Source organism: Rhinatrema bivittatum, chromosome 19, assembly GCF_901001135.1.
Source record: "Rhinatrema bivittatum chromosome 19, aRhiBiv1.1, whole genome shotgun sequence".
Lineage (NCBI taxonomy): Eukaryota > Metazoa > Chordata > Amphibia > Gymnophiona > Rhinatrematidae > Rhinatrema > Rhinatrema bivittatum.
In genome coordinates this window covers 1453325-1477708 of record NC_042633.1, presented here as the reverse complement: position 1 = coordinate 1477708, position 24384 = coordinate 1453325, and the positions used below count along the sequence as shown (strand labels likewise).

At 47.9% G+C, this 24384-nt stretch overlaps 1 protein-coding gene across 3 annotated transcripts in view; it reads right to left on the bottom strand.

Annotated features, from left to right (window-relative positions):
* The window catches only part of LOC115080609 (zinc finger protein 383-like), a 43604-nt gene that overhangs the window by 905 nt on the left and 18315 nt on the right, over positions 1-24384 (bottom strand). For 2 of the 3 annotated variants that reach the window (XM_029584879.1, XM_029584881.1), the window contains 3 exons: positions 23652-23765; positions 23381-23494; positions 21082-21231 (listed from right to left, as the gene is read on the bottom strand). In XM_029584879.1, the coding sequence (XP_029440739.1) occupies positions 21082-21231; positions 23381-23494; positions 23652-23765 (378 nt within the window). The remainder of the gene's footprint in view (positions 1-21081; positions 21232-23380; positions 23495-23651; positions 23766-24384) is intronic. The other variant, XM_029584880.1, reaches the window with a different exon arrangement.

Below are 24384 nucleotides of genomic sequence, written 5' to 3'. Positions count from 1 at the left end.
GACATTTCTTTTCATCCATACCCCTATACAAGGAAAGTAACACAATAGACTGGTTCAAATGAAAATCTGAATCCACCTTTGGCAAGAAGGAAGATACTATTCTAATGTGTACCTTGTCCAGGATAATCACCAAAAATGGATCTTATTTATTTTATTTATTTAACAGTTTTTTATACCGACCTTCATAGTAAATAACCATATCGGATCGGTTTACATTTAACAAGGGTATAACTGGAGTAACAATTCAAGTAAATGAAAGATAACAATAGGTAGGAATAGGTCAAAGTTACAATCAACAGGGAAAGAGAACTTGGAAGCTTGCAACAAGCTGGAAAGAAGATAAGGCAGGAAATAAATATAAAGTGTTACCATAGAGCGTACGGGTTAAAAGCTTAAAAGGTGCTTTAACCTGGAAGTGTCAGAGTCCATTGTTCGTGAGTATAAATGCCAGACCGGGTTAGAGTGAAGGACAACTAGTAATTGTCTGGTGGATCGGCGAAGGCTTGGTGAAAGAGCCAGGTTTTAAGTCTTTTTCTGAATGTTAAAAGGCATGGCTCCAATCTGAGATTTGATGGGATGCTATTCCAGATAAATGGGCCTGCTATCGAAAAAGCTCTGTCTTTGGTCGTAGAGAGGCGTGAGGCTTTAGTGGGGGGATATTTCAGAGTGCCTTTGTGAATATCTCTAGTTGGTCTGTTAGAGGAGTGGAGTTTGAATGGGATTTCCAGGTCGAGTTGAAGTTGATGATGGATGGTTTTGTGAATTAAGGTGATTGATTTGTATAGAATTCTGAAATTCACTGGTAACCAATGTAGGTTCCTGAGGATGGGTGAGATGTGTTCGCCGCGGCTGGTACTGGTCAGCAATCTCGCTGCCGCATTTTGTATCATCTGCAGTGGTTTGGTAGTGGATTTGGGGAGGCCTAGGAAAAGAGCACTACATTTTGGCGAACAGAAGCGCTTGGAGGACTGTCCTGAAGTCATGGAAGAATAAGAGTGGTTTAAGTCATTTTAGAACCTGTAGTCTGTAGAAGCAGTCTTTGGAGGTTGTATTGACCATTTTCTTTAGGTTTAGTCGATTGTCTAGAATTACCCCAAGGTCTCTAACCTGCTTACAGGTAATGAGAGAATTGTGTGGTGATGGTGGGGAGATATTGTTTTCATTTGAGGAGATGTGGAGAAGCTCTGTCTTAGAGGCGTTGAGTACCAAGTTTAAGCTGTTGAGTAGATTAGTGATGGATAAAAGGCAGTTATTCCAATGGGTGAGCACTTTTGAGATTGATTCTGTTATGGGGATTAGAATCTGCATGTCGTCTGCGTACAGATAATGAATTAGGTTGAGATCTGTTAACAGTTGGCAGAGGGGGAGGAGGTATATGTTAAAGAGGGTTGGAGATAAGGAGGATCCTTGTGGTACACCAAGAGTTGATTTTGTTAGGGGTGACTCTTTATTGTTGATTTTGACTTTAAATGTCCTATTGCTGAGGAAGGACTTGAACCAGTTGTGGGCAGATCCGGAGATGCCGATATCTGCTAGGCGATCCAGCAGGATGGTATGGTTGACGGTGTCAAATGCCGCCGAGATGTCTAACAGGACTAATAAAAAGGAGTGTCCTTTGTCTAACCCCATAATAATATGGTCTGTAAGTGAAATGAGGAGGGTTTCCGTGTTGCGTGATTTGCGGAAACCATATTGCGAAGGGTATAGGATCTTGTGGTCTTCTACGTATTCAGAAAGCTGGGTGTTTACCAGTTTCTCCGTTAGTTTGGCAATGAATGGGAGGTTAGAGATGGGTCTGAAATTAGCTAGTACATTAGGGTCTAAGTTGTGTTTCTTGAGGAGGGGCTTGAGTGAGGCAGTTTTTAGACTGTCTGGGTAGCTTCCTTGAGTTAGAAGGCTGTTTATGATACTGGTCAGAGGTCCTGAGATCGCGTTTGGGATGAGAAGCAGGAGTCTCGATGGGATGTTGACGAGTTATTATCATCATTATTATTATTATTATTGTCTATGTAATATTTAAGTTGTATTATTTATATTTATATTTATATGTTATATGTTACTCTTATGTTAAGAAACGCTGTTTAATGTAACGCCTATATTGCGACAGTTATTGTTCTATGTAAACCGACCTGATTTGATACTTGTATTGAGAATGTCGGTATATAAAAATCCGAAATAAATAAATAAATAAATATTATCAGCCGGATGGCTAGATGGTTTCTGACTTTTTAGAAGGGATTCAATCTCTTTAGTGGAGATTGATTCGAAACTGTCAAATTTGGGTCTAGTAAGAGAATTGGGATTCTCGCCTAACTTGAGAGGTGTTGTATTTGGAGGAAGGAGGGCGAGGGTATTTAAGATCTTCTGTTGAAAGAATGAAGCGAGCTCATTAGCCTTGGAAAGAGCTTGTTCGTCTGGAATAGGTGGGGGGGTAGATTTAGTGATTTGTGTTACGTAAGCGAATAGGGCCTGGGCATCATACTGGAAATGGTGTATTTTGTTTGCATAGTATTCCTTTTTTTTCTGTAGAATGGCGGTCCTGTAGTGATGTAATAATCCCTTGTATGTTGAAAGGGTAGATGTGTTAGGGGTTTTGCGCCATCTATTTTCTTTATGGCGTAAGTCCTGTTTCATCTGTTTAAGTTCAGTGCTGAACCAGGGTTGATTTCCCTTTTTTGTTGGGTTGATTGATTTGGAGACTATTGGGCACCATTTGTTTGCGACTGCTTCTGTAATCTTTTGCCAGGAGGATAGGGCTGAGTCAGGGTTAGCTAGGTCTAAGTTAGAGAGTTCTTTGGAGAGCTGATCGCTGAGTATATCAGATGGACGTGCTTTCCTGAATTGAATGGTAGAAAGGTGTGGAGAGGTGTGTGTCTGTTTGAGTGTGGAGAAGGAAGATTCTATCAGGAAATGATCTGACCAAGGGATTGGGGTACAGGTGGGTTCTATTGTGCAAGTGAAATTAGAATTGATGAATATTAGATCCAGAGTGTGTCCAGCTTTATGTGTGGGGCTGTTGATGGTCTGAGTGAATCCCATAGCGCCGAGGGTGGTGAGGAGGGCTTCGCAGTTCGCAGAGCGAGGTGTTGCGTTTGTATGGAGGTTGAAATCCCCCATAATCATTGTTGGAAGGTCTGAGTTAATATATTTCACAATGGATGGATTCTATGAGAGGTGAGGGGTCCATTTCTAGAACTCCCGGGGGAGCGTAGACTAACAGAATTTGTAGATGTTTTGACTTGACTAGACCCAATTCCAATTTGGACTCTGTCTTGATTGAATGTGCGGTCAGTCTGAGTTCTTTCTTGGTGGCTAGAAGAAGTCCGCCTCCTCTTTTTTTGAGTCTATGGAAGGTGAAGATGTCATATGTCTGGATAGGTAGTTGGTTGGTTAAGGCAATGTCCGAGTTTTTTAACCAGGTTTCTGTGATGGCACAGATGTCTGGGTTGGAATCCAAGAGGTAATCATTGAGAATATGTGTCTTCTTAGTTAAGGATTGCGCATTGAAGAGGGTTACTGAGAGTAGCGTGAGGCCTAGAAGTTGGTTCAATGGTGATGTCATGATAGGGATAATTCTTTTTTGTATGACGTTGGTGGAGTTAGTTGAAGGGGTTCTCCTTTGGTTGTGGATGATTGGGATGTTGTAAGTGTGCATGATGAGTTGAATTCTGGAGGAGGTTTAGTCTGAGATGCACTTGATTGGGTCTGGAGGCAAGGATTGTCTGATGCTGGTAGAATGCTGAGTGCTGAGTGCTGGGCGGTTGTTGTCTGATGCTGGTTGAAAGTTGGGTGCTGGGAGGTTGTTGTCTGATGCTGGTTGAATGCTGAGTGCTGGGCGGTTGTTGTCTGATGCTAGTTGAAAGTTGGGTGCTGGGAGGTTGTTGTCTGATGCTGGTTGAATGCTGAGTGCTGGGGGGTTCTTGTCTGATGCTGGTTGAGTGCTGAGTGCGGTAGTACACTTTCTCTGGATGATCTGCAGTGTAGGAGCAGGAAGTAGGGTTGTAATGGGACCTGTGACAGGTTACAGCCGCTCCCAGTTGGAGGGAGAGACTGAAAACGCAATGAAGTGGGGTGGGGAGGTTGACCGGCTTGAGAACCGGAAGGGCTGAGCAGTTTCAGAATTCAAGATAAGGGCTGTCCTGCGGGGCTACACTAAGGGGCACACAAAGGGGCAGGCCCCTTTGTCGCGCTCCTTCGGCATGCGATGCTCGGCGCACGGCGCCTGGCTGGATACAGATTTAAAGCCCCTCAAGGGCTGGCTCATATTGGAGGAGCTGGATCGGTGGGCGGGGCTCCCATTTTCAGCGCGGCGCGGTTTTTTTCTTTTAGGTTAAAGAAGAAGAGGCTGTGCTTACAAGTTTCCGCCGCGTTTGTCGTCGCCGAGGTCTCCCCGGGTGGGGAGAGAGAAGCCCTGGCCTTCCCCCGGCGGGGCTCGGCGCCGACAGCGCAGGCCTTCCCCGATCGCAGCTCTGAAGAAGAGGAAATGGCGCCGGCTGGATACAGATTTAAAGCCCCTCAAGGGCTGGCTCCTATTGGAGGAGCTGGATCGGTGGGCGGGGCTCCCGTTTTCGGCACGGCGCGGTTTTTTTCTTTTAGGTTAAAGAAGAAGAGGCTGTGCTTACAAGTTTCCGCCGCGTTTGTCGTCGCCGAGGTCTCCCCGGGTGGGGAGAGAGAATCCCTGGCCTTCCCCCGGCGGGGCTCGGCGCCGACAGCGCAGGTCTTCCCCGATCGCAGCTCTGAAGAAGAGGAAACAGGAAAGAGCCTGCTGTCCCGAAATTCGCCTCACTGAGCATAGTGTAACCAGGAATCACAAAGAGAGCTGTCGAAAAGCATGAAAGGTGGACCAGCCAAGAAAGTCAACATCAAATTAAGATCCCAGAGGGGCACTGGAAAACGTTAAGGGTGGTTGAATGTGTTTGACTCCTCCCAAGAATCGAGACACATTCAGATGCGAAGAAAGAGGAGCACCTTGAACACATCCTCAATAACACGCCAAGGCTGCCACTTGCACCTTCAACACCAAACCCTTAACCAAACTTTCCTGAAGAAAGTCCAAGATTAAGGAGATCAGCGCCTCCGACCTCAGCTCCAATCTTCAAAAACTCTCCAGACTCAAAAGTATGCCAATGACATCGAATATTTTCAAATTCGCAACAAGGTGCTTACCATCGCCAAGGAAAAGCCTCGCTTTAAGAGTCGAGACCTCTCAAGGGCCAAACCATAAGATAGAATTGATCCAGATCTCGTGTAGAATGGGTCCCTGACACATCGGCAACCACCAGGGTCTGCCTACTAACAGACACTGGAGATCAGTGTACCCTGACCTTTGAGGCCAATCCAGGGCCATTAGTGGAACCAAACCCAGTTCCCTGTACGTACCAGGATCAGTCCAGATTGCTGGGTTATGCCTCCCTTCCAGCAGATGGAGTCAGAGAGAACTGAAAAAGAGCGCCACCTATATACCCTGGTGCGCCACCTGCGATCCCCCAGTATTTCTCTGACTCCAGCAGATGAGGGAGCATAATCTGCGGTCCTGATCCTCTCCAAATTGGGAAGGGTTCCTGTCAGGTTTGATTTAAAAAAAAAAAATCCTCTGACTAGATCAACTCTGAGATAATAGTTATAGAACTTTGAGAGCCTTAGCAGGCGAGGCAGGGCATTGCCCTATATCCTTTTCCCGGACTACCTTGTCACACTGCCCGGTGATTCAGAGGGGGAGGATTAATCGGTGGGCCGGTCACTCTCCCCCTCAGCTCCAGAGATGTTAAATTCTTCGGAGAGTTTTTGGCAGAAGGGTTTTATTCCCTCTGAAGGCTCCAATAGTTCTGAATGTCAATAAAAGAGTTTTGTTAAAGTTTTGAAAAAAAAAAAAAGAGCATTACCTTTTGTTTACTAGTAAAGCAGTCAATCAGGATGTGTTTAAAAAAAAAAAAAATTCGGACTTCTTGCCCCGTGCCTGCTTGTCTCACCTGGGCCTCCGGAAGGGGTGGCTGGCCGCCCGAACCCGTTTCACGCGTTTTCTGTCATGCCTCGGGGCACTCTTTGTACCGTGTGTGGGGAGCCGGGGTACTGCCTCTCTCACGAGGGCCTCTGCTCCCGGTGCATTCCCGGGGGGCGAGTGGCCTTCGCGACAGGCGGTTTCCGGCAGGGGAGCAGCCCTTCCGCGGCAAAAAGCTACCAGAACTGCTTCTCTCCCTCACAGGCTCCGGCCAGGCTCGCTCCCGATCTCGGGGGCGGCGGCCATCTTGACCTCCTCCGCACCGGCGGCAGCCATCTTAGATCCTACCAATAGTGATGCAGAATCAATGGGGGAGGGAGAGGAGCTTCCCCCCTTGTCCCCACCGGCGCTCAGCCCCCACAGACCCTGCGATTTTTTACAAAATTATGGTTTTTCTCCAGTGGACCCAGCAGGAGGTCCCTTGAAAAGACCTCACCCGTTTTCATCGCAATTTGTTTTATTGCTCCATAAAGCCTATATGGAAGCTGAAGCTGACTGGGAGCAGGGGTCCCCTGTCCCATCTTAGCGTTTTAAGAATTCCGCAGGCCAGGAAGGCCTGGGATCAGGGGTGTCTAACAAGGTCCCGGCTACGGGGCTTTCAAATCAGGGCCCAGCTACAGATACCATTCCTCAGATCCCCCATGCTCAGGACTCCCAGACAGACATGGGGGATGCGGTGGGAACTGCGGATCCCATTGAGGGGGATGACCCGCAGATACTCAGATTATTTCACAAAGAGGAGCTGAACCCATTGATCGCACAGGTCCTTCAAGAACTGGAGATCCCAGTTCCACAGTCTTTAGCGGATCCTTCACCAGGGCCTCAGTGCTCTCCGGGCTCCGCCGCAGACATTTCCTTTTCATCCAAAACTTTTTCAGATTGTATCTCGAGAGTGGGATACTCCGGAGGCTACCTTGCGGGTTAGTCGGGCTATGGAAAAGCTTTACCTGCTTCCTCTTGATTCCTTGGAGCTCCTTAAGGTCCACAAGGTGGATTCTGCGGTCACGGCTATTGCCAAACATACAACCATTCCGGTCACGGGTGGCACAGCACTCAAGGACCTACAGGATCAAAAGCTGGAGGTCCTGCTCAAGCGGATTTTTGAAGTTTCAGCCTTGGGAGTGAGAGCAGCGGTTTGCAGCAGCATGATGCAGAGGGCTACCCTCCGCTGGATACAACAGCTGCTACGGCTCAGGAGCTGCCTCCGGAGGAGGCTGAGCAGGCGAATCGTATGGAATCCATGATAGCGTATACTGCGGATGCTTTGTATGATCTTCTCCGCACCTCGGCCCGCTCCATGGCTTCGGCTGTTTCAGCAAGGCAACTCCTCTGGCTGAGGAACTGAGCGGCAGATTCCTCATCCAAGGCACAGCTAGGTTCCTTTCCTTTTCGAGGTAAGCTTTTATTTGGAGACGAGTTGGAACAACTTGTTCGCTCTTTGGGGAGAACAAGGTTTTCAAGCTACCGGAGGACAAGCCCAGATCATTCCAATCCACAGGCGCCTTTCGAGGTCAGTTCCGTGGGCAGCACCGCTTTCGTGCAGGAAGGGGTACTGCGTCATACGCTTCATGACCTACACCCACAAGATCGCAAGCATGGACACATTCCTTTCGTGGCAGAAGACCTCCACGAGCTGGCGCGTCCCATACCTTCTCCAATAATAAGGTGTCACAATGAAGGGACGCTGGCCCAGTCCTCGGTTCCGAAGGTCGGGGGCGACTCTTTCACTTTCGAGAGGAATGGGCCAAGATTACCTCCGACCAGTGGGTTCTCGGCATTATAAATCACGGCTACGCTTTGGATTTTGCACGGCCTCTTCGAGACCTGTTTCTTATTTCGCCCAGCGGATCCCTGTCGAAGCAGCAAGTGATTTTGCAAACGCTACTGCGCTTATGGGCCCTAGGAGCCATTGTTCTGGTCCCCGCAGCCGACGGGGGACAGGTCGCTACTCCATTTACTTTATCATTCCCAAGAAGGAGGGCACATTTCGCCCGATATTGGATTTGAAACAAGTCAACAGAGCGTTAAGGATCCCACACTTCTGCATGGATACATTGAGATCCATCATTGCGGCCGACCACAAAGGCGAATATTTAGCTTCTTTAGATCTAACAGAGGCTTATCTCCACATAGGGATCCAGGAGTTTCATCAGCGGTTCCTACGCTTCATGATCATGGGGTCTCATTACCAGTTTTGTGCTCTGCCATTCGGTCTAGCGACGGCTCCCAGGGTCTTCACCAAGGTAATGGTAGTAGTAGCAGCGAGCCTTCGGAGGGAAGGCATCTTGGTACACCCGAACTTGGATGACTGGCTCATCCAAGTCAAATCACGGATATTCTGCAAGCTGGCAGTACGTTCAGTTTTGCACCGTCTGACTGGCTCATCCAAGTCAAATCACGGATATTCTGCAAGCTGGCAGTACGTTCAGTTTTGCACCGTCTGAGTTCCCTCGGCTGGGTAGTCAACCATTCCAAGAGCAAACTGATTCCATCCCAGAGGTTGGAGTTCTGGGAGCCAGATTCAACACCGGATTGGGCAAGGTTTTCCTACCACAGGTGAGGATGGAGCGTTTAATGTCGCACGTTCGCCGTCTGTTGGCCCTTCCCTCACCGGTGGTGTGGGATTACTTACAGGTTCTTGGATATATGGCATCCACACTGGAGTTGGTCCCTTGGGCCTTTGCTCATATGCGTCCTTTGCAGGCAGCACTACTTTCTCGTTGGGATCCCAAATCGGAGGAGTTCCAGTTACCTTTGCCGCTTCTCGAGCCGGCCAGGTCCAGTCTGAGTTGGTGGTTGGTACCGGATCACTTGCTCCAGGGTGTGGATTTGGAGCCCCCTTGCTGGATCATTGTGACGACGGATGCCAGCCTGACGGGGTGGGGAGCAGTCTGTCAGTTTCAGTCCGCTCAGGGTCTTTGGTCCCTGCCTCAGACCAAGTGGTCCATCAATCGCTTGGAGACCAGAGCCATTCGCCTTGCGTTGCGCCACTTCCTCCCTCTGATTCAACACAAGGCTGTTCGGATCCTGTCCGACAATGCGACAACGGTGGCTTATATCAATCGACAAGGGGGCACCAGAAGTTGCCTGGTGGCATCAGAAGCGAGCAGATTGATGGATTGGGCGGAGCAACCCCTGTCTCACATAGCAGCATCCCACATAGCCGGGGTCGACAATATTCAGGTGGACTTTCTCAGCCGCCAGTAGCTAGATCCCGGAGAATGGGAACTGTCACACGAAGCACTACGGCTCATCATCCGACGGTGGGGAACACCGAGGTTGGACCTGATGACAACTTGCTTGAATGTGAAGGCAGATTGCTTCTTCAGTCGCAGAAGAGAGCACGGGTCGGAAGGAGTAGATGCCCTCGTTCTTCCTTGGCCCGCGCACGCTCTCCTTTACGTGTTTCCACCCTGGCCACTGATGGGAAAGATATTGCTTCGGATCAAATCCCACAGGGGGCACGTCATAATAAAAACAGGAGGCACGTCATAATAAAAACTTTTTAAAATATATCCAAAGCAAGAAACCTGTGAGGGAGTCGGTTGGACCATTAGATGACAGAGGGGTTAAAGGGGCTCTTAGGGAAGATAAGGCCATTGCAGAAAGAATAAATGAATTCTTTGCCTCCGTGTTTACTAATGAGGATTTTGGGGAGATACCAGTTCCGGAGATGGATTTCAGGGGTGATGAATCAGACAAACTGAACAAAATCACTGTGAACCTGGAAGATGTAGTAGGCCAGATTGACAAACTAAAGAGTAGCAAATCACCTGGACTGGATGGTATGCATCCTAGGGTACTGAAGGAACTCAAAAATGAAATTTCTGATCTATTAGTTAAAATTTACAACCTATCATTAAAATCATCCATTGTACCTGAAGACTGGAGGGTGGCCAATGTAAACCCAATATTTAAAAAAGGCTCCAGGGGCGATCCGGGTAACTATAGATCAGTGAGCCTGACTTCAGTGCCGGGAAAAATAGTGGAAACTATTCTCAAGATCAAAATCATAGAGCATATAGAAAGACATGATTTAATGGGACACAGTCAACATGGATTTACCCAAGGTTAATAAACATGTGGATAAAGGTGAACCGGTAGATGTAGTGTATTTGGATTTTCAGAAGGCGTTTGACAAAGTCCCTCATGAGAGGCTTCTACGAAAACTAAAAAGTCATGAGATAGGAGGCGATGTCCTTTCATGGATTACAAACTGGTTAAAAGACAGGAAACAGAGAGTAGGATTAAATGGTCAATTTTCTCAGTTGAAAAGGGTAAACAGTGGCGTGCCTCAGGGATTAGGGATGTGAATCGTTTTTCAACGATTAAAATTATCGTCCGATAATGTTTATATCGTCTTAAATCGTTATAGAACACGATACAATAGAAATTCTAACGATTTATCGTTAAAAATCGTTAAATCGTGTTAGTGCGCACTAACTCGAGTTAGTGCGCACTAACTCCCCGTTAGTGCGCACTAACTCGATTTAGTGCGCACTAACTGAAAATGATACAAATAAACACTTTCCAGGTCACTGAAGGTCAGTTAGGAATGAATATGTGTTCCTATTGGCTGGCTGCCCTCTTATCTATTGATGTTACCAAGGTTACCACTGAGGTGATGGTTGGGGGGATGGGAAATGGAACTGGAAACTAACGAACACCAACAGAAAATGAAACAAAGTGTTCACACTTCCCAGGTCAGTAAAGGTCACTTAGGAATGAATATGTATGTATGTATTCCTATTGGCTGGCTGTGCTCTTATCTATTGATGTTACCAATATGGTTGGGGGGATGTGAAATGGAAACAGTTGGAAGCTTGACAAAAAAGTAATGTAATGATCAGCACTCACGTGACTAGAACTTGTTTGTTTATTATTTTTGTTAGCAGGCACCTGAAATGCTAGTGCATGTTGAATTTGCCAATCACTGTGCATTTTAGAAAGGTGGTCCTGGCTGGAACTGTACACAGTTCAAATATATGTAATTGATTGTTGGTAAGTGTATTTTTTAAGTAGCCACACTGGCACCAGTATGTTTACTTTTCCTCCTACTTAACTCACTAGCTCAGCTTTGTAAGAAGGGCTTCTCTGCTTGTGTGTTGTTTTTGTTTGGTGTGAGGAGAGCAGAAACATCAGATCTTTATTCAATCTACTACAGTCATCTCTTACAGTGCCCTATCCCTATTAATACCAGGAGTGTTGTGATCTTCCTGCACACAGTGCCCTAACCCTGATACCAGTCTGAGACAGCTCCCTCCCTGCATTACTAGTGAGAGGCTGGCTTCACAGACAGGGGGGAGCTGCCTGACCCTCACTCCTGACTTCCCCCATGTCCCAGCTAGTGAATGGTGTGTGGGTGAGGGGGGGGGGGAGGATGGTGAAGTCTGAGACAGCTCCCTCCCTGCATTACTAGTGAGAGGCTGGCTTCACAGACAGGGGGGAGCTGCCTGACCCTCACTCCTGACTTCCCCCATGTCCCAGCTAGTGAATGGTGTGTGGGTGAGGGGGGGGGAGGATGGTGAAGTCTGAGACAGCTCCCTCCCTGCATTACTAGTGAGAGGCTGGCTTCACAGACAGGGGGGAGCTGCCTGACCCTCACTCCTGACTTCCCCCATGTCCCAGCTAGTGAATGGTGTGTGGGTGAGGGGGGGGGGGGAGGATGGTGAAGTCTGAGACAGCTCCCTCCCTGCATTACTAGTGAGAGGCTGGCTTCACAGACAGGGGGGAGCTGCCTGTCCCTCACTCCTGACTTCCCCCATGTCCCAGCTAGTGAATGGTGTGTGGGTGAGGGGGGGGGTGGATGGTGAAGTCTGAGACAGCTCCCTCCCTGCATTACTAGTGAGAGGCTGGCTTCACAGACAGGGGGGAGCTGCCTGACCCTCACTCCTGACTTCCCCCATGTCCCAGCTAGTGAATGGTGTGTGGGTAAGGGGGGGGGGGAGGATGGTGAAGTCTGAGACAGCTCCCTCCCTGCATTACTAGTGAGAGGCTGGCTTCACAGACAGGGGGGAGCTGCCTGACCCTCACTCCTCCGGGGTATTGTGATCTTCCTGCACACAGTGCCCTATCCCTGATACCAGGGGTGTTGTGATCTTCCTGCATGCAGTGCCCTATCCCTATTAATACCAGGAGTGTTGTGATCTTCCTGCATGCAGTGCCCTATCCCTATTAATACCAGGAGTGTTGTGATCTTCCTGCATGCAGTGCCCTATCCCTGATATCGGGATGTGTGCAAGAAGATCACAACACCCCCGGTATCAGGAATAGGGCACTGTGTGCAGGAAGATCACAACACCCCCAGTATCAGGAATAGGGCACTGTGTGCAGGAAGATCACAACACCCCTGGTATTAGGGATAGGGCACTGTGTGCAGGAAGATCACAACACTCCTGGTATTAATAGGGATAGGGCACTGTGTGCAGGAAGATCACAATACCCCTGGTATCAGGGTTAGGGCACAAGTTCTAGTCACATTGACTGATCACATTACTTGTTTTGTCAAGCTACCAACTGTTTCCATTTCCCATCCCCCATATACTGTCAGTAGGAAACTTGGTAACATGAATAAATAAGAGGGCAGCCAATAGGAATACATATTCATTCCTAAACTGACCTTAACTGACCTGAAAAGTGTCAAATTGTATCATTTTCAGTTAGTGCACACTAACTCCCAGTTAGTGCGCACTAACTCCCGTTAGTGCGCACTAACTCGAGTTAGTGCGCACTAATCGGAAAAAACGATTTTTAACGATTTTTTAACTAAAAAATCGTGCCTAAGACGATTTTCTTGCCCTGCCACACGATTTCTATCGTTAAGACGATATGGAAAACGATTCACATCCCTATCAGGGATCTGTACTTGGACCGGTGCTTTTCAATATATATATAAATGATCTGGAAAGGAATACGACGAGTGAGGTTATCAAATTTGCGGATGATACAAAATTATTCAGAGTAGTTAAATCACAAGCAGACTGTCATACATTACAGGAGGACCTTGCAAGACTGGAAGATTGGGCATCCAAATGGCAGATGAAATTTAATGTGGACAAGTGCAAGGTGTTGCATATAGGGAAAAATAACCCTTGCTGTAGTTACACGATGTTAGGTTCCATATTAGGAGCTACCACCCAGGAAAAAGATCTAGGCATCATAGTGAATAATACTTTAAAATCGTTGGCTCAGTGTGCTGCAGCAGTCAAAAAAGCAAATAGAATGTTAAGAATTATTAGGAAGGGAATGGTTAATAGAACGGAAAATGTCATAATGCCTCTGTATCGCTCCATGGTGAGACCGCACCTTGAATACTGTGTACAATTCTGGTCGCCGCATCTCAAAAAAGATATAGTTGCGATGGAGAAGGTACAGAAAAGGGCAACCAAAATGATAAAGGGGATGGAACAGCTCCCCTATGAGGAAAGGCTGAAGAGTTTAGGGCTGTTCAGCTTGGAGAAGAGACGGCTGAGGGGGGATATGATAGAGGTCTTTAAGATCATGAGAGGTCTTGAACAAGTAGATGTGACTCGGTTATTTACACTTTCGAATAATAGAAGGACTAGGGCGCATTCCATGAAGTTAGCAAGTAGCCCATTTAAGACTAATCGGAGAAAATTCTTTTTCACTCAACGCACAATAAAGCTGTGGAATTTGTTGCCAGAGGATGTGGTTAGTGCAGTTAGTGTAGCTGGGTTCAAAAAAGGTTTGGATAAGTTCTTGGAGGAGAAGTCCATTAATGGCTATTAATCAATTTTACTTAGGGAATAGCCACTGCTATTAATTGCATCAGTAGCATGGGTTCTTCTTAGTGTTTGGGTAATTGCCCAGTTCTTGTGGCCTGGTTTTGGCCTCTGTTGGAAACAGGATGCTGGGCTTGATGGACCCTTGGTCTGACCCAGCATGGCAATTTCTTATGTTCTTATGTCATTCTAGTGGCACCAGAGTGGCCAAGGAGGCCGTGGTTTGCAAATCTGATCAACGTGGCGGTCGACGGTCCCTTACGCCTCGGTCACCTGCCTCACCTGCTTCGGCAGGGCCCAGTATTTTTCGACCAGGCAGATCGCTTCTGTCTAGCGGCTTGGCTTTTGAGAGGCGGCAGTTGAAAAAGAAGGGTTACTCAGATGCGGTTATTACTACCCTCCTCCACGCTCATAAACCATTCATCTCAGTTGCTTACATGCGAATGTGGAAGGTATTTGACTCTTGGTACTAGGGGATGAGGTTGTCCCCGCGCCGGGCTACGGTGTCTCATATCTTGGCTTTTTTACAGGAGGGTCTGAAAGGTTTGTCGTATAGTTCCCTCCGAGTGCAGATAGCAGCCTTGGGATGTTACCGTGGCAAAATTGATGGTACCTCCATCGCCTTACATCCAGATGTAGCCAGATTTCTGAAGGGAGTCAAACACGGCCGCCAGTGTGTTCTATTGTCCGTCTTGGAGGCTGAATTTGGTTCTTCGTGGGTTGTGTTCTTCCCCCTTCGAGCCGTTAAAAAGAGCTATGCTCAAGGATTTAACGCTCAAGATGGTGTTTCTAGTGGCTATCTGTTCTGCTAGAAGAATTTCTGAACTTCAAGCGTTGTCCTGTAGAGAGCCTTTCTTGCGCATTTCTGACTCGGGAGTGTCTCTTCGCACCGTTCCTTCCTTTTTGCCAAAGGTAGTTTTGGCTTTTCATGTCAACCAGTCCGTTGAGTTGCCGGCATTCTCCGCAGAGGATAGGGATGCTTCTCAGGATAAGGAGCTTAAGTGGTTGGATGTTCGAAGAGTCCTGTTGCACTACTTGGAAGTTACCAATCCCTTTAGACTGTCCGACCATCTCTTTGTCTTGTGGAGTGGTCCCAAGAAAGGGAATAAGGCTTCTAAGACTACTATCGCCCGCTGGTTGAAGGACACTATTGCTTCAACTTACATTTGTCATGGGCGTGCCATTCCGGAGGGTCTTAAGGCCCTTAAGGTCTCTGCGTTCCCAAGCGGCAGCATGGGCAGAGAGTGAATGTGTTTCTCCTCAAGAGATTTGCAGGGCGGCTACTTGGAAAACTTTGCACACGTTTGCCAAGCATTACCGATTGGATGTTCGGGATCCGAAGATCGACTCGTTTGGCAGCAGTGTGCTTCGAGCGGGACTCTCCAGATCCCACCCCCTTTAGGGCAGCTTGGGTACATCCCAACAGTCTGGACTGATCCTGGTACGTACAGGGAAAGGAAAATTAATTCTTACCTGATAATTTTCGTTCCTGTAGTACCAAGGATCAGTCCAGACGCCCGCCCAAAGGAGTAGGAGTCCCGCTTGTCTGTTCTCTGTTTCTGATGTTTGTTTTCATTGCAGGTTTCGAAGTTTCTTGCGCAGCTGTTAGATAGTTTTGTTGGGCACTTCCGATGGGAGTCCAGAAGTTTCTGGTATACAAAATTGTTGTTTGACTTGATCTTACTATACATTTCTCATTCTGCTTTGATATCGATTATAATGAGGGATCGCAGGTGGCACACCAGGGTATATAGGTGGCGCTCTTTTTCAGTTCTCTCTGACTCCATCTGCTGGAAGGGAGGCATAACTCAGCAGTCTGGACTGATCCTTGGTACTTCAGGAACGAAAATTATCAGGTAAGAACTAATTTTCCTATGTTGCACATCGACCACAGAGGGAACACAGAGCAACTTCTCCCACAGCCAAGTCTGCACTAGCACATCAATTCTGAACGCTTGAGATTCCTGCGTGTAACTGTAAAAATGATGCACCTTCGCATTTCCACAGCTCACCATCAGATCCAACTCCCCATTGAGAGGTGAGGAGTTCAAAGGCCTCATTTGCCAGACCCATTCTCCTGGATCCAAAGCATGACAGCTGAGATAGTCCATCTGCACATTGTTTCCCCCCATGATATGCGTCTAGAACTGTCCACCAAGTTATTCAAACAAAAACTCAAGACATGGTTATTCACTCAAGCTTACACATGATTCCAGTCTCCTCCTCCATAGTTTCCATCTGCCACTTCTCTCATTCTTTATCTTGCCTCTCTCACCCTCTCTTCTCTTCACCTTATAACACTAGAGGTTCACATAGGTATCCACTATCCCGGGATATCTTTGTCACCCAGCCCTAATGATGCCCTCTTGTTTCACACTTATCGCCTCCCCTAACATGTAACGCCTGTTACAGCCTCTCTCTCCCAACTTTTTACTCTCTCTCCTACCATCCCACTCCCCCTACCTTCCCCGTCATACTAATGTACTTCCACCAATGTTAATTTTAAGCTATTTATATGTAATATCCTAAATTGGTATATCTATTATTGACCCTTTGCCACGCATATTTAATTTACTTAAGCCTTGTTTGCCTCCCCCTCATTATTAAGTTGTTCATTGTATTAATTTTAATTTTACTTTTACATTATTGTTTTATATATAATTCTTTGGAGTATAGTTTTTTAACTCTTACTATCTTGTTCTTTGTATAAAGTTAAGGCGTTCCATGTATAAAGCTAAGGCGTTCTATTTATAACGCTAAGGTGTATGTTAATATGTTCTCTGTACACCGACGTGATATCTTGATAAACGGCGGTATATAAAAACAAATAAATAAATAAATAAATAAATAAATATGCAAGGCCGACAGTGACTGCTCTGCCCATAGTAGTGGCATGTCTATTTCCAATGAGACCTGTTGACGCTGAGCTCTCCCCTTGATGATTTATATAGGTTACTGCCGTAGCACTGTCTGACATCATGTGCCATTAACACCTGACATCGGTCACCCCAACCCTGAAGACTCGCATCTGTCATGACCACTATCCAATCAGGAATCTCCAAATCCATTCCTTGGCTGAGATGATCTCTCTGCATCCATCAGAGCAACTTCTGTTTTACTTCTAGCGGCAGGGCCAGACGAACTCCGTACTCCTGGGATTGAGGTTTCCACCAGGCTAGTAACAATCTTAGAAGAGGATGCATGTGCCCTCGGAACTACCTCCAACATTGCTGCCATTGACCCAAACAGCCGAGGGTGTCCTATACCATCGGCCAGAATGCCACTCTCAGGTCTCATATCTGCCCCTACAGCTCATGAATATGCTGTTCCAGGAGTAAAACCTTGCCTTGCGCAGTATCAAACTGTACCCCCAAATACTCCAGAGGTTCTGAGAGGGCTGCAATATGCTCTTTGCCAGATTTCCCAGCCACACCAACTCCAGAAGCAACTGAATGACCCTGCGAGACATTGTCTGACTCTCTGTTGCAGACTTGGCCCTGATCAACCAGTCATCCAGGTATGGATGGACTAACATGCCTTGTTTGCAAAGTGCTGCTGCTATCCCCATCATGACCTCAGAAAAGGTTCTGGGTGCCGTAGCCAACCCAAACGACAACGCCTGAAACTGGTAATGGTGGCCTAATACTGCAAACTGAAAATACTGTTGATGTTTCTTGCAAATGGGTATATGCAGCTAGGCCTCTGTCAGCCTGAGTGAAGCTAGGCACCACCATAATTAGTGACCACAAGATTTCCATTTGGAAACCGGTGGAAATGAATCCTCCCTTTTGGGAACCACAAAATAAATGGAATAGCACCCCATACCCTCCACAGCATTCAAAGCGACCAGCTGCTGCAAGGTGGCCGGTACGACTGCTCTCTATGGAACCACATGGGGAAACCATAAAGGCATCTGCTCCAAGGTATAGCCGTCTCTGACCACCTCCAGCACCCACTGATCGGAAGTGATCTGGGTCCACCTCTGATAATAAAGCAATAGGCGTCTATCTATCTCTGGTACTGGATGGGGGATTCCCAAAACTTCACTGGGAAGAACCGGACGCATCTTTACCCAACTTCTCTGACCGAAAGGATCTCTGACTCCCTGACCCTCTGAAGGGACAAAAATGATGAGAGCTGCAAAGGCAACTTCTGGAGGAGGAGGAGCAAGGGGTCAACGTCTTATCTTCTGGCAACCGTGGAATCTTGGAATCGCCCCACCAATTCACCACTGTCTGTAACTCATCCCTGAAGAGAAGGCAACTTTGTCAAGTTAGGCTTAGAAATGGTATCAGCTGACCAGTTATGCAACCAGAGAAGACGCCATGCTGCTATGACCTAAGTCACCCCACGAGCCACCGTACATGCCAGGTCGTAGCCCGCATCTGCTAAGGTGGCAGCCCTGGGCTTTATAATAAAACATTTTTATTAATTTTTCTAATAATAAGGCCCACTCTCTCCCAGCACTTCCTAGGTGAACTGCAAGCTGGTCGTGGCCTCCATGCAGCAGCAAGCAGAGTCTTTCGATCCTGTGCATCCTTCTGGAACCCTCCCCCTTCCATCAGAATGGTGCATCCACTTTTAGAAATAGGCAGCCATATTCAATCAGCTCCTGCACCGTAGAACGGCAGGCCTTCCGCAAGGTGACCGGGCGCAAATTCTTCTGCATTTTAGCTGGATCTGGAGCAACTTCCTCACAGCCCAGCGTCTAAGCTATCAGTCCAGACAGCTCATCCCTATGAAATAGCTGCAGCACGTTTCTATCTGGTTCCATGTCTGGAGGAATCTCCCCGACATCTGCCTCCGACGCCTCCCAGGAATCCTCCGAGATACCCTGCTCTTCCTCCACTCAGTCCTCTTGTTTCTTCTGGGGAGGAGGGAGTGGCTGGATGCTTTCTGCCCCTCAGGGAGGGCGACATCAGGCGAGAAGGCTTCCCTGGTCGCAGCACCTCCTGCTGTTCACAAAAGGACTGCAGCCCTTTGAAAAGTTCTAACCATGAAAGGGCCAAACGATCCATGCCCAGCATCAGTGGAGCGGGCAATGACCCCACTCCCTCAGCCACCAGTGAAACTGGCCATAGTGGAGGAAGGGCGAGCTCCTCTCCCTCCAGATGGAGAGGTCCGCAGATTCCATCCCCCTCCCAGGAGGCCACCCCAACCCAGTCATCCATCAAGGACTGGGAAAAATCTCCCTGGGGCACCTCTCTCTGTGTCTCCACACACCTCTGGCACAGACTGAGGGAGCGTTTCAGTTGCCCTGCCCTCATGTGGCAGGCAATACAAATCAGGAGCTGCTTCCCGTGCTGACTGCCCGGCGCCATCTTGGGCATCTGTCGCACTTGGTCCTGCCTGCTGCCGGCCTAATGGCGGTCATCTGCTTCCCGCCGTGCGGTTAAGAACTGTGCTGATGCTGCAATCCTCTGCCAATGCTGCCATCTTCCTGCCGTTGCCAGCCCTGCAATCTCTGCCAGCCCCTTTTCAGCAAGTGCGATTCTAGCCAAGTGGGAACAAGGATGGCCCTACAGAACAAAACTTTTACATCTGACCACAGCATGACCAGCACACCTCCCCCCCCCCCGCTGGCCCAATAACCGCAAGGTCCAACCAGTGGAAGAGGAAAAGACAGACAGTCGCTCAGAAAAGGACCGCACCTGGAAGCAATCCACTGCCTGTGGATTGCTTCCAGGTGCGGTCCTTCACTGTGAGGTGAGGGCTGCTAGCCTTCACCTCACAGTGGATCAACTGAGGGAGGGAGCCCTGCCATCACCTCAGGAGTTTCCAACAACCTGCCCCAATCCTGGCAGGCCTACGTCCGCCATCTGCTGGAGATAAGTATGCACGTCCGCCATCTGCTGGAGACGGAGAGTACTGGCAGGCTGAGAGTACTGGCAGGCTGTCACTCACATATAGCCTTGCACAGGCTATATGTGAGTGACATCAGCGAATCAGTGATCTCTGTCTCCATCTGCTGGTTGGAGTGCATAACCCACTTGTGTGGACTGGCTTGCCTGAATGCAAAGGGAACAGCACATGAACAGCACATGACCTCCTCCTGCTGGTTCTGTGCAACTCATCCTCATCTCCAGTCTCTGCAATGGCTCCCTTCTTTTTGATTACAGTCACTCTCCAAAAACCCTGGAAATCCCTGAACCTCAGACCCCGTCCGCTTAAAGCAACTGAATTCCCATGATGTAGGGCCTGATGTCACAAAAACGTGTGCAGCAATGTGCTTCGAATTGCATCATGCACTCCCTTCACTCGCGCGCAAAGAAAAACAGGTTAACCAGCAATGTGGTAAACAAGACACAAAACGTGGCGGCGTAATGAAAGTGCACACGACGGGAGGAAGTGTGTTCAAAACGCGCCAAATCCCGCGTGCTCACTTCTTGCATAGACAAGAATTAGCAGCGAAAAATCCCTTGAAAGCCAGCAGTAAAAGATTCACCTTCTACATGGGAAGTCAAAACTACTCCGCAGCCAGTAAGTTTAGCATGCGAGAAGTTATCGCTGTCAGTCTCCTCCTCCCCTCCCTCCGGCTGGTCGCCGACAGGAGGCTCTTCCATTTTCAGGATTGCTATAGCAGGGTGAGGAATGTGATCTCGGCTGCCTGTTAAGAAAAAAAAAACAGGAAAATCTCTTCTGCTTTTAAATAGTCTGAGGGACTGACTTGGCTAAAAGCATGACGGCAGGAATTCTGCGAGCTCTGAGAATGTAAGCCTCCTGGTGGAAGGAGCTAACGATAGGGAACACACACACAGCTTCCCACAATCTCATCCTAATGGAAACCGCAGCAGAACCTGCCTGTTTGCTGCCTCCATCCTGCTTCTACTCATGTGATCCCTTCTGCTGCTCCCAGAGGGGGATACTCTACCCCCCTTCCTCCAGCCTCTTCCAGAAAGTCCATCCTGCCTGCCTCTCTCGGCTGCCGGCGCTGCCTGGCTCACAAGCTGTGGCACTGAGAGAGGTCAGGGCTAGAGAGGGATGGGAGGATGAAAAGGGAGAGACAGCAGGGGCTGATGAAGGGAGAGAGAGAGAGAGGGCAGAAAAGGGAGAAAACGAAGGCGAGGAAGCAAGGAGAGAGACGTAAAGGAGGGCAGGAGGTGCCTATGGAAAGAGACAGGCCGCAGTGAAATGATAGAGGGAGGATGAGAGAGAGGGAGAAGAAAAGAAAGAGAGACCTGAAAACAAAAGAGAAAAGCAGAAGGAATGGAAAGAGAGCAAACAAATTCTCCACACAAGAAAGGTCAGAGGCCAGGGACGTGATTTAATGCCTCCTCCTCACTGTGTCTGGTCCAGAGGAGGCCTCATGTCTCAGCAATGTTTGGATCGGCCCAGCAGTACCTTTAATCCAAGCTGCATCGCCTGCTTCATGCAGTTCCTCACAGGTGCCTGGGATGCTCAGGTTCCCTTTGTCCTCAGATCTCGGGGGCTCAGTCCCACGTCCTTCTTGCTTAAATCGGATTAAAATGTCAGGGGTGACACTGGGGGAGCCTGTTATGGGAAAAGACAAGTACAATGAGGTTCATATTTAAAGTGTTTTTTCAGGGTAACTTTCTCCTGCTCAATATCTGGAATAAGCGATCATAAACATATTAAAAGAGAAATAGTGACTGGGTTGGGCGGGGGGGGGGGGGGGGTGTCATGGGTGAAATGGAGAGAGAAGTTGAAGCTGAAAAGCCAAGAGGGTCTCAATGACCTGCAGATGGACTGGCCAAACTGGGAGACTAATTGATAAAACTGGTAATTTCACTTCCACGTGTAAAAGTCGTCTTACAGTCGTCTAGGTGTCATAGTGGATAACACATTGAAATCGCCAGTTCAGTGTGCTGCAGCAGTCAAAAAAGCAAACAGAATGTTGGGAATTATTAGAAAGGGAATGGTGAATAAAACGGAAAATGTCATAATGCCTCTGTATCGCTCCATGGTGAGACCGCACCTTGAATACTGTGTACAATTCTGGTCGCCGCATCTCAAAAAAGATATAATTGCGATGGAGAAGGTACAGAGAAGGGCTACCAAAATGATAAGGGGAATGGAACAACTGCCCTATGAGGAAAGACTAAAGAGGTTAGGACTTTTCAGCTTGGAGAAGAGACGGCTGAGGGGGGATATGATAGAGATGTTTAAAATCATGAGAGGTCTAGAACGGGTAGATGTGAATCGGTTATTTACTCTTTCGGATAGTAGAAAGACTAGGGGGCACTTCATGAAGTTAGCATGGGGCACATTTAAAACTAATCGGAGAAAGTTCTTTTTCACTCAACGCACAATTAAACTCTGGAATTTGTTGCCAGAGGATGTGGTTAGTGCAGTTAGTGTAGCTGTGTTTAAAAAAGGATTGGATAAGTTCTTGGAGGAGAAGTCCATTACCTGCTATTAAGTTCACTTAGAGAATAGCCACTGCCATTAGCAATGGTTACATGGAATAGACTTAGTTTTTGGGTACTTGCCAGGTTCTTGTGGCCTGGATTGGCCACTGTTGGAAACAGGATGCTGGGCTTGATGGACCCTTGGTCTGACCCAGTATGGCATTTTCTTATGTTCTTATGTTCTTATGTACAGGGGGTAAATTAATCTAATTTATGCATGCTGAGTCTACTCGCAGATCATTTTAAAATTAGACAAACAAATACGCTGGCACGCCAGTTGCGCACACTTATCTGGCTAAGTTCCGAATTGTCAAACTTATCTGTACAAGTTCCAATTTTCCGGCTTAGTAACAGCAAAGCTGCTATTTAGCCAAATAAGTCTTAAAAACGCTACTTATCCAGCTGAAGCAGAATAAGTCTAAAAAAAAGTGCTCCTTCTCTGGCTGTCTGATGTAGCCAGCCTGTTACACCTTCTGCGAGCCCCCACTGCAACCGGCTGTTCCCTTCCGGTCAGCATCAAGCAGCCGCCCATCGGTCTCATGGTCCCAAGTCTTGGGAGATTGAGAGACCAGCGCGGGAGTTCAGGTAATGCGTGTCTGAAACCCAAAGACCCATGCAGTGCAGACCAGTGCAAACCAGCCTGCTCCAGTAGCTAAATGGGAGCTCTGACTGCAAAGGGCTGCAAAACTGCCAACCCGGCAACCAGGATTTGTCAAGGTCTGCACTAAAGTGCATTAATGTGTAGGGCACACCTGCAAATGCATGTTCCCTTTAAAAGGAATTTAGCATGTTAGTCCCTGTCAGTCCTTGTTAACTTTAATGCAGATTTAAAGTCAAATAACTAAAATGGTAATGAGCTGTGCCACATGCAAAATCTTTAATCTCAAACTGTGTTACTATACATTGTACAACACACCGTGATTTAGATTCACCTAAGGATGCACAAAGTTAACAATCTCCTCCCCTAGGTGCAGTGTTCTGCTAAGCTTCTATGGCTAATTGAAGCCGCACTGCCGTCACTGGTTGTGTTCTCCTGCCCTCCAACAGTGCAGAGGCCCCTCCACCCTCACCATCCTTGGCAACAACCCCTGTGAAGAGGGACAGTCTCCTCCTTTCCTGGGATCCCACCAGGCAATTTACCCCATCCAAAGCAGGGAAACAGACACTGGAGGTAAGAGAGAGGGGGCCGGCCTCTTACCCTCCCGGTGCTGAATTCCTAACTGGCACCGCCTGACCTTAGTACAGACGCCCGGGAGGAATCTGATACTTGCCTGTTACAGGAGGGTGAATCCCTTCAGGCGTCTCTGATTCAGGAGGATCCAGGAAGGACAGATCTTCCTCTTGTTTAACGCTCAGTGAGAACACAGACGTTACAATAGGAAGGCCTGGGATGAGAAAACAAACGAGTCTAGGAGGAGTCACCCAGGACCTGCTAATATTATATTAGGAAATGGATTGGAAGTCTCCAAATGTTTGATGTTAATGCCCCATCTCCTGTGATCTGAAAATGCAGAGCACTTTAAATCCAGAACATTTACTTACTGATGCTGGGGTCATTCATGGTTTCTTTCCCCTCCAACTCCCAGTGCTGAGGGAAATATTTCTCATCTTCCTTCTTAATCTTGAATACAACATCAGGACTAAGAATTGAATAACCTGTCAATAAGAAATAGCAAAAATTACATTTGAAATTTGTTCTTGGGAGAACCTCTGGACTTCCCTCTATTTCCTGTTCTGATAGAGCAGGGTGAGTGTATGAGAGAGACAAAGCTTGCTTAGAAGAGACAGCTGCAGGCTGTCATTAGATTAAGAATCAACCTTCTGGGATTTCTGGGATCAGATTTAAGATGTTGGCGCTCAGAGGCAGAGCACCATGGTGAAGCTCTTCTGGCACATAGTCCTAAAGCAAGCAGATCACACTCCTCTTTGGCCTGGATATTTGACGCCTTTACACTTTGGCATCCTAGCTAGCTGCCTCTGCCTAAATCCAGGTTTGGGTACGATCGTTTCTGTTCCTGACCCTCCAAGCTGGAGGCATTGCAGGTGCCAGTGCTCTCTGCCAGCCTGTGCCCTCCTGGAGAGGAGGACTCCCAGCTTCTTATCAGGAGCATCTGAGAAGGAAAACCCAGGTCCTGGGATATAAAGATAACTCTCTCCAGAGGCCAGTGAGAGGCAGAAAGGGGATATGTGACCTGTGACATCTGGGTACCGCCTGGAGGAGTTACACATCGTACTGTATAGTTATCTAGTACAGAGCTAACATATCAGACCTTTC